Source organism: Pediculus humanus, genomic scaffold (assembly GCF_000006295.1).
Source record: "Pediculus humanus corporis 1103172107716 genomic scaffold, whole genome shotgun sequence".
In the NCBI taxonomy this organism is placed as follows: domain Eukaryota; kingdom Metazoa; phylum Arthropoda; class Insecta; order Psocodea; family Pediculidae; genus Pediculus; species Pediculus humanus.
This window is the reverse complement of record NW_002987320.1, coordinates 436,543-449,735: the sequence shown is the minus strand read 5'-3', so window position 1 is coordinate 449,735 and position 13,193 is coordinate 436,543. Positions and strand designations below refer to the sequence as shown.

The 13,193-nt window shown below is 28.4% G+C and overlaps 1 protein-coding gene across 1 annotated transcript in view; it reads right to left on the bottom strand.

Annotated features, from left to right (window-relative positions):
- Nucleotides 1-12,722, bottom strand: part of Phum_PHUM313690 (sidestep protein, putative) — a gene marked incomplete at both ends in the record, with an annotated part of 30,880 nt that extends 18,158 nt beyond the window's left edge. The window contains 4 exons of the mRNA XM_002427316.1: nt 1,984-2,192; nt 12,110-12,242; nt 12,298-12,315; nt 12,656-12,722. Of these exons, the coding sequence (XP_002427361.1) occupies nt 1,984-2,192; nt 12,110-12,242; nt 12,298-12,315; nt 12,656-12,722 (427 nt within the window). The remainder of the gene's footprint in view (nt 1-1,983; nt 2,193-12,109; nt 12,243-12,297; nt 12,316-12,655) is intronic.
- Between the last annotated feature and the right edge of the window lie 471 nt (nt 12,723-13,193).

Here is a 13,193-nt window from a genome sequence, read left to right as displayed (position 1 = left end):
TGACCCTGTTCATGTTTTTATAACTTGTAATTTAAGGGTAGGAAAAAAAAAGAAAGAAAAATTATAGTTAAGGGATCCCGAAAGATTAATTTGAAAGGGTGGAAGGAGGCGAGAGAGGAAGAGGCGGGGGAGGTGAGAGAGGAGGGAATAAGGGAAAACCTTTTTTAAAAGCTTCATTCAGGATTTTTTTTTTTTTTTTTTAAATGTTAATTTGCACGCTAACGTATCGTTACGACAAAATTTACTATAAAGTAAGTTTCTTTATTATTATTGTTTCTTTTCTTTTCTTTTTAAATAAATGTCTTTTTCCATAAAACGTTACAACTACGGGAATAACAAACTGGAAAAACAAAAACGATTTACATTTTCTTTTTTTCCCCGCCCCCTCCTCCCCCATTTAAAATATTTTACAAGGATAAATCTAAACAAACGAAGCGCGCTCGCGTTTTTTTTTTTTTTTTTTTTTTTTTTTTGGTTTTTTCAAAATATTCCAATTGTTGCGATTTCGAAAACGTTAAACGATCAGGGGGGTGAGGGAGTGCGCGGTGGGGTGGGTGAAAATGGGAGGGAAGGTACACGAATCGATGGGGAAGGGAGAAAAAAATAAAGAAAAAAAATTAAAAACTTTTGTTAATTGATTGGTTTGAAGTAAATAGAAAGAAATTTGATGGAAAATTTTAATTTGGAGGGCGGCAGAAGTGGGTGGGGAAGAAAGGGAAAATGAGGGAAAAGCGGAAACAGGAAGTAAATGTCTCTTTTGATCATCATCCCAATTTCCTCGTGGCGAAAATTATAAACGTTTACAAATCATTTAATTTATTAAGGAAAGAAATGGTCTGGAAAAGACTTTTCGGTTTTTCATCTCTGACTGTCTGTCTGTCGTCTCTATCTGTTTAATTTTCAAAATTTAAATTTTATTCCCTTTTTGAATCGGAGAGGTAAAAGGGGGAGAAGTCTTTGAGAATATTATAACAGATTACGAATCAAGAAAACTTTATCACATCCTCCTCTTCTTTCCTCCTCCCCTCAAATCTTATATAAATTCACGTAACTCCTCCCCTTACTCCCTTTTTTGACCGTTTTCTAATACAAATCAATAAATAATAAATCGATTTTTATTTTTTATCGATACATCGATATTTATCACACGACGATTATTATCATTATTATTATCGAATTAATAATAATGATTATTATCAATCGAATCACATTTATAAGACTAAACTAAAAAAATTTTTCATTCCCTTTTTTTTTCTTTTATTTATTTATTTTTATTTTTATATTTTGCTTTTCTTCTGCCACGGATGAAAAAAATAAAAATTTATTTTTTTCGACACGTAAAAATAATATTAAAAAAAAAAAGAAAATTGCGTCTTCTGCTTTCTTTTATATATATAAAAAAAATAAAACAAAAAAAAAAAAAAACGATTTCGTTAAATCTCTTTTGATATCATAGAAGAATCGTTAAGATCTTTTTTTTTTTTCCTTTTTTTTTTTTAGCAATTTTTACTCTTTTATTTTTTCTTTCTTCACCTCCGCTCCCCCTTGCTCCCCACACGTTTTTCTAGAACGTTCTACTCTTTTCTTTTTTTTTCCTATTAGATTTTTTTTCCCAAGTTAAAAACAGGTTTTTTAATAAATCTATCACCACTCTCAAAGCTTTAACGTTATTCGGTTTCTTTCTTTCTTTCCTTTTTTTTTCGGGAGGGGGGAGAAGGGGGAAGAGATTCGATTGAATTTATCGACCTTTTCCCCTTTCTCTCTCCCCCTTCCCACTCCCGCTTTTATTCGTACCTTTTAAATCCTTTTAAAAGAAGATTTTTTTTTTTTATTTTCATTTTCACCTGGAAAAATTTATTTATTCGTTTCGAAACGTTTAAATAAAATTTTTTGTTTGTTTTGTATGTTTGTTTGTTTGTTCGTTTGTTTTTCATTTATTAAAATCAAAAGCTGGTTTAGTTATAATAATAATTATTTACTTACTTATGATTGTTAGATTGACTTTTTGATTTTTCGTCGGTGAATTTTTAAAATCGACTCTGCACCTGTACATTCCCTCGTCGTCCATTTGTAAATTATCCACGACTAATTCCGCGGGTGTCGGAGCCGTCCGAAAAAAAGCTCTAGAATCGAAATGATCCGGTGACGACCAAGTATTTGCATTACCAAATTTTTTACCACGAACGTCGAAGCTGTGACAAACAAAAAAAAAATGAAAAACTTTTATTAAAAAAAAAAACAGTGCAGATGACGGAACGTAGTCGACGTTTAATATGAAAAACCACCGGAAAGACCTTAAGGAGGAGGAGGAAGAGGAGGACAGAGAGAGAGAATGGAAGAGGTCGCCATATTTTTTTTTTTTAAAGACAATTTTTCTACGTCAGTAGTAGTAGTAGTAGTAGAAAATGACTGAAAAGTCATGGCAATATATATACACATCTCTTCTTTGAGTCTTTGATTTATTGTTTTACCATTACCGCCCCCACTTCTTACCTTTCTACCCTCCCCTACCACCTCGCATTTACACCCGACGGCCATTTACTTTTTTTTCCTCCTTTTTTTTTCTTTCTCGTCTTTCGCATTCGAAAAAAAAAAAGAAAAATCGTTTCGTGTGTAAATTTTCCCGGAAGATTATTTTTTACCGGACGGACGAACGAACGGGGAAATGGGGGGAGGGAGAAAGAGGGTGACTAATTCTATCTTTCACTCATAACAAAAAAAAAAAAACCTGAAATGCTGACGTTTCTTTTTTTTTTTTCTAAAAATGTATTACTTTTAATATTTACTGCTGACACGTTTTCCTGACTTATAATTACTCATATTTTATTATTTGTTCTTTACTTCACTTTTTTTTTTTTATTACTCTCATATTGGCGTCGGAAAAAGAAAAAAAAGAAAAAAAATGCTCATGCGGAAACTTAATTTATATAATAAAAAGTTTTAGGAAGTGACGTCACGAAAATTTATTATGTATAATTTAACATTTTACCTTTAAATTTTTTTTTTTTTTTGGACAAAATTTATTTATATTTAAGTCTTCGCCGTGTAAAAATATAAAATAACAAGAGAGAGAGAAACAGAGAGCAGTAAAAGCAGACGAATTCAAAGAGGAAGTGAAAAAAGGCTGCGGTGGGGGAAATCGCGTAATGAAAAAAAAAAAAGGTTGCAGATCATTTTTATTTCCTTTTTTTTTCTTTCGCTGTTTCCTTTTTTTTCTTCCCCCGAACCACCCGAAAGATTTATTTTTAAAGGTGAAAAAAAGTCATTCATTTCGAATCTGGGAAAGAAAACGGAAGTTAAAGTTGATAAAAATTAAAAAAAAAACTCGAAAAGGTTTGTTTTTTCCCGAAAGGGTCAGGGAAAGTAGTAGAAAAGGTAAAAAAAAAAAAAAAAAATTTTTTCTTTTTTTTTTGAAAATAAAAACAAAGAAAAACAGGAAGTAATTTTTTTTTTTAACGATGAAAAAGTTAAAGTCGAAAGGTTCGGAGTAAATGCATTTTAGAAATTTTTAAAATTCGAACCTTTCGAAAAAGGTACTACGAACGAAAAAGGTATACGAATAAAATTTGTTTTTGTTTTCAAAAATAAAATTACAAAATTAAAACAAAAAACTTTTTTTTCGGAAAATTTTGATTAATTTAGTTCGCAAAAAAAAAAACAGGAAAAAGTGGGGAGGAGGAAAAAGAGTGGGGGGCAAGCGGACACTATTAGTTTCTTTTGTAAATAATACGTAAAAAGTAAAACCTTTTAGAAAAAAACAAAAATCATCATCCTTTCTTCCCACCTTTTTTTTTTACAATTTCATTCGCATTTACTCTAATAGAAAAAGAAAACCAATTGAAAAAGAGAAAGAGAGAGAGAATGATGAATAGGTTTTTCCAGCCGTTTCCCGAATACATTTCAAACCTCTCGAAAAGGTTTTAATAATAAACTTTTGGATGATCATCAATCAGCTTCCAGGAAAACCTCATTAAAAGTTGATCTCAATAAGATTTTCTTTAGTTTTGTGGAAAAATCACCGCAAACTCATCACCTGTTTTTCTTCTTCTCCCCCTCTCCCCTTCCTCTCCCTCTCCATTTTTTACTACCGGTCATCTTCATCCTTTTCCCACCTCCCCTCTTTCCTCCTTCTCTTCCCTCCTTGTAAATCGCAGAAGTAGAACAAACCTACTCATCACACTTTCGTTGCATTATTTTATCTCCATCCCCCGTCTGTCTCTTTTTTCCCTCCGAGTGAAAATTTTCAAATTTTCTTTATTATTTATATTCCCGGGGAGGGGAGGAGAGAGTTGGGGGGAGGGACAGAGAGAAAATGGTAAATTCAAAATGAATGAAAACAAAAGAGATCATTAAATTATTTTTAAAATCACAATCAAATGATTTTAAGGGGAGACAATGCGAGTGTGTGTGTGTGTGGGAAAGAATTTTCCCAAACACTCTCCCTTCTCCTTCCCTTTTTCTAATGCAGAGAGACAGAGAGGAAGGGAGGGAGAGAGAGGACCTTCACGATTTAATTCAAACAAATCACTTTTCACCCGGTTTTGTCACTTTCCATTGTTTTTAAAAACCTTTTGTAACGAATCAGTTCCTTTTTCATATTTTTCTCTTTATTATTATTATCATTATTATTATTCCAATCGAATTTCCGGTATTGTTAAATTTTATTTTATGAACCTTTTATTTTACCCCCCACATCTCTCTCTCTCTCACTCTCTTTGTTTAAACATATGCGAATTTATTTAATTTTTGGAAAAAGGATTTTTCTTTTTGTTTCCGTCGTTTATAACAAAAAAAAAAAGCAGAAGAAATCAAATCATCACTGTCATCGAGGGGGGTATCTGGCAACGCACACATATTCCCTTCCCTTTCCCCCCTTCTTTCTTCCTTTCTTTTTTTTTATAAATTTTAACCGAAACGCCTTTAAAAAAAAAAAAAAATTTCTCCAGGCGAAATTATAACTTTCTGACCTTTTTTTTCCTTCTTCTTCTTTTTCTCCCTTAACTCGGACATAAATCATTTTTTTTTTTTTATATATATTTTCGTAGGTAGAAAGTTCTGGAAAACGTTTATATTCCAAAAATTATTATTATTATTATGATATTTAACGATAAATTTTAAATCTGTTTGTTTTCAAAAACCTGGGAAACGATTTAATTAAAATAAAAAAATTTTTTTGCATTAATTTTTGACATTTGACTTTAATTTCAAACGAGTTTTCGTCAGTGTGAGCGCGCGCACTCACGCACACACGTACATACGCACAAAATAAAAATAAATTTTCCTTTTTTTCTTTTTTCTAGAAAATTCCTTTTTCAAATTTCAAAGTCGTCAAAATGTCAAAATGAAAGCAGTAAATTTTGTTTCAAATGTTACCCTTTTTTTCTCTCTCTCTCTCTTTCCTGCGTGTCCAGAGAATTGATAAGAAGGAAAAAATTTAAAAAAAAAAAAAAAGGAATAGAAACTTAGGTAGGAGAGGGTCGTCGGTGAAAAAATTGAAAATTTTTCATAAAGGGGAGTAAATAGCTCCCCTCCCCTCGCCGAACTTCCACCCCTTCCTTTTCTTTTAATAATAAAAAAATAAAAAAGAAAAATCGTAGTTTTATCGATCCCCGATTGATTTTTCCAAAAAGAAAAAAATTTATTTTTCCATTTTTTTAAAAAAATTATGAAGGGAGAGGTGGAAAAGAGGGGAGCGGGGAGAGAAGCGGTCAAAAGTGCTAAAAATTAAATTTTAAAGGGGTCTCTAAAAATCAATTTTTTATTATTTTTTTCTTCATTCAAAACCAAATTATTAATATTTGCGGTCCCATCATTTATTTATTTACTATTATTATTATTATTAATTTATTTATCAGCGGGGGGCGGGGCGGCGACGACAAGGGAGAGTAGGGGAACGTCAATAAATACCACACTGATTTGTTAAAAAAAACAAAGAGGGAGACAGAAAGAAAGAGAGAGAGTAAAATTAAATCAAATTCGATTCGATTTTTTTTTTTTTTAAATTCGCATACATACATAAATTAATAATATTATTAATAATAATAATAATAATTTATTAATCTCCGTATCATTATCATCATCAGTATTAATTAATATAAATAAATTTAAAATAATTTTAAAAATAATAATAATTAAAATCAGTAAAATTTAAAAAAATAAAAAAAATTATTTAAAAATTTCGAATCTATTTATTTATTAAACAAACGACGACGACGACGACAACGATGATAATAATAATAATTAAAAAAAATAAAAGTTTAATAAAGAATTCGAAATAAGGTTTTTGTATAAAATTTATATTAAAATACGCAACAAACAACAACAAACAACAGCAACAACAACCAAGATAAAATTTTCTAATTATAGATTCTCTCGAGTATTTATTTATAGGTGTCCCTTTTAAGGGTTTCCTATATATATTTATTTATAAATATATTTAATTTTGAGTTATTGTTATTTATTTATTTTTTTAAAAGGAGAATTTTATTATCTTTTTATATATTCAAAGCACACAAAGTTTATTTTCTAAAATAGTCCAAGTCAAATTTTGATTTACGTTCAAATTTATGTTGGGGGAGACGGAGGGGGGAGAAGAGATGGGGAGACGACGACGACAACGGTGGTAAGAAAACGAAATCGTTCGTTCTCTCGTTTTTTTTACGAATGCTTTTCACGTTCGACAATCTCAGATTATTTTTTTCTTTTCTTTTTTTTTTTTTTTGGAGTTCAGACGAGGATTTTGTAATGAAAACGTTATTATTATTATTATTATTATTCGCTATAGTTTCGTAGTTGAATTTAAATGTTAACGCGTTAAACAAAAACAAACAAACGCGCGTACGTTAAAACGGATAAGGAAATCGAAATGTTTTCTTTTTTTCTTTTTTTTTTTTTTTCGTGGCATAAAATGTTAGTTAGTCAATTATAAAACTTTAAATATTCATTCGTGTGTATACATTTTCTCTTTTCCCCTCTCCCTTTCCCCTCTTTCACCCTCCTCTACCCTCCTTCTCCTGCCCTCTATCCCCTCTTTGTTCGGGATTTAATTAAAAGCTGAGATAGAAAATGATGTAGAAAATTATTTGATATTTTATTCGTTAAGAAGAATATTTTGAGTTGAGTGAGAAAGAGAGAGAGAGAGAGAAACTCTCGGAAAATTCTTTGGAGATGATGATAACATAATTATTATGCTTTCGGCCAGGCAACGTTTTGTCCGCGTAATTATTATTATTATTATTATCATTATTATTCCTTTCTCTCTGACAGTTTCTCTTTTCCATCTACTCTTTTTCCTGTTCCATTTATTTATATATATATATATATATATCCCTATTCCCTTTTGCTCCCGTTTTTCTTTCTATTTCACCTATTCCACTTCGTTCCTTCTCTCTCTCTTTCTCCCTCTCTTTCCCTCCACCCTTCCCCTACCATCACCCCTTTCATCGTTTTCTATTTCTCTTCCCTTTTTTGAAATTTCAACACAAATTTACTTCATTGTTTAGAAAAGGTCAAAAATTGACTGAGCTGAGTCCGGCGACGTTGTTGTTGTTTTTGTTCGTTGTTTGTTTGTTTGTTGCTTTTTATAATAAACTTGGCAAAAAAATAAAAAACCAAATAACAGTTAACAAAATGAAAAACACAAGAAAATAAATCTATTTTGCAATAATGATGATAATGATGGCGAAATGTTTTTTGTTTATATTCCAAAAAAAAAAAAATTTTTTTAAACAAACAATGCCAACAAAAGGTCAACGAGAAACAAAAAAACAAAAAAAAAATTTCTCCCCCCCCCCCATAAGTCGAATATTAAAAACAACAAAAATGAGGAGGATAATGATAATAAAAAATAAAAATAAAAAATTAAATTATTATTTTTATTTACTGCGATTTGATTGGTCGATACGATCGAACAAATTTAACCAATAAAAACGCGTTTAAATCGACCAATCAAATTATTTGGAATTAATTAAATCTACTTAGCTTACGTAATTTTTTTTTTTTTAATCTAAAAAAAAATGAATAAAATTGACAAAAAAAATCAAAGGTTTGAAAGAAAGGAAAAATGCGAAAATGGAAAAAGGAAGAGGAAAAAAGGAAAAAAGAGACAAAGAGAGAGAAAGATAGTGGGAGAGACGAGAGAGAAAAAAAATTAAATAAATTAAAATGAATGATCCGCAAAAGAATTAAAGAAAATTTATCTTTTTCTTTTTTTTTTTTTACTGACGTACATTTTCCACTTTTCCTATTACTTTTTTTTCTTCTTTTCCTCTCTCACCCCCTCCCTTCCTTACTCCCTCTTCCTTCTCAGAAAATACGAAAAGAAGGAGTAAAAAAAAAGTACCAAAAAAAAAAATATATATATATATATATATATAAATATAAATTTTACAAAAAAATATAAAAAATAAAAAATAAAAGGACGGAAACGGAAATGACTTTTCTCACGGAACGATTTTATTTCACTTAAGAATTGAGAAAGAATCCGGAGGTGGGGGAGGGGTAAAGGGGAGAAAAGAGGGATTCAAGTTTTTCTTTTTTTTTTTTTAAGATTTTTAGAAACCGATTTTAAGATTTTAAATCATTACCTCTTTAAATCTTTTAAAAGTTTATTTTTGTTAAAAAGAAAAAGGGAAAAAGGAAAGAAGGAAAAGGAAAGGAAAAAAAGGTAACAATTGGATATTTTACACTTTTTTTTTTTTAAATCTTTCCCTTTTTTCATTACCTCCTTCCTCCCTTTCCCCACACAATCCTCCCCATCCATACATCTTTCAAACCCGTATTTTTTTTTTATTCCAGCGCCAAAGGAAAACCCGTAAAAATTCAATTATTTTCAAAATTTCATTGGCATCCATTTAAGAAAAGGTGGAGTCAATGGGGTGGGAGTGGGAGGAGGGAAAGATAGAGGAGGAGGGAAACAGGGGGCAAGAAAAAGAAAGAAAAGAAAAGAAAAAAAAAATTTACGAGATTTTTTTTTTTTTGATGTGATTAAATCAGAAAGAAAAGAAAAGAAAAGAAAAGAAAGGGAAAAAGTTCCCTACGAATATATATATACGTTTCACATTTTTTGTTTTTTTTTTTTTTTTTATTTAAACGAAATAAATCGTGGCAGTAGACACAGTAAAAAAAAAAAACGTTAAAATGAATTTTTTTTTTTTTTTTCATTTAAAAAAATTTTGAAAGAAAAAAAAAACAAAAAATTGATTATTCATTTATCAATTTTAATCATTTGTTTTATTTTGTTTCGACCTTTTTTTTCTTTCGGGGGGACAGGACTGCCAACCCAATAAAATGAAAAAAAAAAAAAAATTTTTCATTTTTCACAAACGACGACGGGGAAAAATGAAAAAAAAAAAAAAAAAGAAAGAAAAGAAAATTTTAATTTTCTAACTTGTAGTTGTTGTTGTTGTTGTTGCTGCAAAAAAAAATTTGTTTATGTTTTTTTATATAAAATTAATAATAATAATAATAATAATGACAAAAGTTTTTAAACAAAAAAAAAAAAACAAAATGGCTGTCACGCATTTAGGGGCCTATATTAAAAATAATTAAATATCGTAAATAACAACAAACAAAAAAAAGTTTAAAAACAAATTTTCTTGTTTTATTTTTTTTTTTAACAAAAAAAAAAAAAAAACAAAATCAAATTATCTTTTTATATATATATATATTTATAAATAAACATGGCATTAGAATTGTGTCGAATTTATTAAAAAAAAAAAATTGCAACGAATAAAAAAGATGGAAAATTTTCTTTCTTTCTTTTCCTACAAACTTTTTTTTTGAAGAGTGGAGGGGGAAAGGGAGAAAGAGAAGTTAATGAATTTTTTATTAATCGTGAAAACTGTTGACACTTTACCTAATGACACGAATTTAATTTTTTTTTTCACGGTTTAAAAACGTTTTTTTAAAAATAAAAATAATTATTAAAAACCGGAAATAATTGAAATGAAATTTTTTTTTCCCCAACATTAAATGATCTCATGTTAATTTCATTATCTAACCGGAAATGATTGTTTTTTTTTTTGTTTATGAAATTCGAATGATAATGATAATGATAATAATAATAATAATAATAATAATATTAATAATAATGATGATGATGATGATGATGATGATGATGATGATGATGATGATGATGATGATGATGATAATTAAGAGTTAAAAATTTTTTTTTTGGGATTTTATTTAATAAAAGAAAAATTTTTTCTTTTATATTTTTATTTTTATAATTAAAAAAAATTTTTTTTTTTCATCCTCCAGGATATTAAACTGAAATAATTTTAATTACCTCCAGCGAAATCTCCAGACGCGGCTTATGGTTTTCAACTCCAGAATTTTTAGCAGAAGAGAGTTTCATTAACCCCGAAAAATTTAAATTTAAACTTTTAACCGATTTTCATTTTTTGCCAAGATATTTATTTGAAGTTTTTTTATTTCAAAAATAAAAAAAATTTTCTTTTTTTTTTTATCATGGGATACAACGTCAAAATTTTTTCATTTTATCTACTTCCGGTTTACGAAATTGTTTAACGTAAAATAAACGTTTTTTTTTTAAATTATAAAAAAAAAATTGGAAAAAAAAAATGGAAAAACTAAAATGTAAGAAAGAAAAACGAAAAGGAATAGAAGAAAAATTTTTTAAAATTATTTTAACGATTGTAGCAAAGAAATTTAAGGGAAATGAGTGAGAGAGAAAGAGAGAAAATAGAGAAAAATAAAGAGAAAAAAAGAAAAAGTGAATGAATAAAAAGTAAAAAAAATTATTTTTATAATTGAAGACTAGAAATTTAGGTGAAACGGTAATGAAAAATAAGAGAGAAAAGAAAAAAAAAATATAAAGGGCATAAAGAGAAAAGGAGAAAAAAAAAGAGAAAGAAGAGAGGGAAAAACAAAATTGCGATAAGTTACGAGACTGTGACAGAGAGAGAAAGTAAAAAAAAATTTATAAAAACAGGAAAAGTGAAAAGTAAAAACAGGAAGAGAAAAAGAGAAAAGAAAAAAAAATATTATACAGAAGAAAAAGTGAAAGAGAGAGAAAGAGAGAGTGAGCGAGAAAAAATTAAAAATGAAAAAAAGAAGAAAGAGGAAGAGAATGAGGAAAGAAAAAATTTGTTAAGAGGAAAAAGAGAGAGACAAAAAAAATTGCGATAAGCAAAGAATTAAAAAAGGAAAGAAAGAAAGAAAGGTAAAAAGAGTGAAAGAGAGAGAGAGAGAGACAGAGACAGATAAAAAGATAAAATTGTAATAAGCAAAGAAAAAGAGTAAGAGAGAGAAAGAAAAGACAAAAAAATTTTTACGTAAAAAAAAAAGAGAGAGAGAAAGAAAGAGAAAAGAAAAATAAAAAAATAATAAAAAGGAAAAAGAGAAAAAGTGGAGAGAGAGAAAAAAATTGTAATAAGTAAAGAAAGAGAGAAAGGAAGAGAAAAGAAAATAAAAGTAAAAAAATACCAATAATCAATAAATCAATAAATCGTTCCATCGATTATTTTTTCAAATAACTTTTAAAAAATTTAATTGACGAAAATAAATAAAATAAATTATAATTGAAAAATCTATTAAGAACTCATAATAATAATAATATTAATAATAATAATAATTATTATTATTATTATTAAAAATCAAATGAAAAACGATTTTTTCTAAAAAAAAAAAAAAAAATTTCCAGCAAATTTAAAAAAAAAAAACTCTTAATTTTCTTATTCGAGTCAAAATCTAAATTCTTCAATTATTCTACCAGTTTTTTTTTTTTTTTTTATTCTTTTTTATTCTTTTTCGTTTCCTTTTTATTTTTGTTTTCTTTTATTTTCTTCCTTTTTTTTCTTTTTTTTTAGTTTATTTAATCTAGTCACGAATTAAAACAAGTCAAAAAAAAAAAAGTTTCCAGTTTAAATCCGAAACGTGCGAGTTTCTATGGGAAAAATCTCCGGGAAAAAAAAAGAAAGAAAAGAAAATCATAAAACGAAAATTTTTCTTATTATTTTCCTATACCCAAAATACATCAGTTTATTATTATTATTATTATATGACACTCCTCCTCCTCTCTCTCTCTTTCCGTCTCGCCCCTCCCCTTACACCGGTTTTAAAAATAAAAATAAAAAAAATTTTTTACCTGTAAAGGGGCTCCCCGTCCGTGGATTTGAACCAAAGTACCATTGACACAGCATCCTTTGGATCTCTCGAATTTATATCGCAAGGTAGCGAAACTTTTTTGCCGAGAACTCCGAGAACGGAAGTCACCGGAACTGAAAATAAAAAGAGAAAAAAAAAACAATTGTTATAATTAATGTTTTCTCACACTTCGGAAAAAATCTAATTCTAGTAATAAAAAAAAAAATTAAAAAAACCTTTGGAAAAGAAGGAAGGTGGAGAGGGAGGTGGGAAGTAAGGGGGAGGGAAAGGGACGAAATTGAAAAATGCCACGATACCTGTGCCAAATAACCAAAAATGGACAATTTCCAAAAAAAACCAAAAAAAATTTATTTAAAAAATCGATAAAAAAAAAAAAAAAAACTTTGTCCAGAAAATGAAATTTTACAAACACACACACGGAAAATTTAATTTTTCCAGAAATTTTTTCTGGAATTCTCTTCCTTCTTTGGACTAATCATTACCGAATTTTTTACATTTCCAAAAAAAAATTTTAAAAATCGACTACTTCCGCCGGAAATCAAATAAGTTATCAGAAACAATTTCCGTTTTCGATTTGTCCAAAATTTGTCCATTTTGCGTGGAAAATTTTCATCCTTGTTTATCCTTTTTTTGACGATCACGTCATGATCATCCTGCCCCCCCCGACGGTAATAACCTTTTTTTTTTTTTTTGTTGAATGCTTACATCACGTGACAAATTTTTCTTCTCCCACCCCCCATTCCACCCCTTAATAATTATCGATAAATAAATAAATAAATATCAATAAATTAAAATTTTTTTATTGTTATTTCAATTATTTTTATTTAAAAAAAAAAAAAAAAAACAGCGAGAAAGGGGGAGAGAGAAAGGAAGAGAGAGAATGAGAGAGAGAAAATTCAAGATGAAGGATGAGAAAGTTATTCAGGCATTTATTAAAAGACTTTTTTCTCATTTCTGCTTGAGTGAAAAAAAGTGAAGGATTCTCATCTCGTTTTGATATAAATTTCAAACAAATTACGTTAAGAAATGAAAGACGTCAACGTCTCTCCCCTACCAACGAAAAA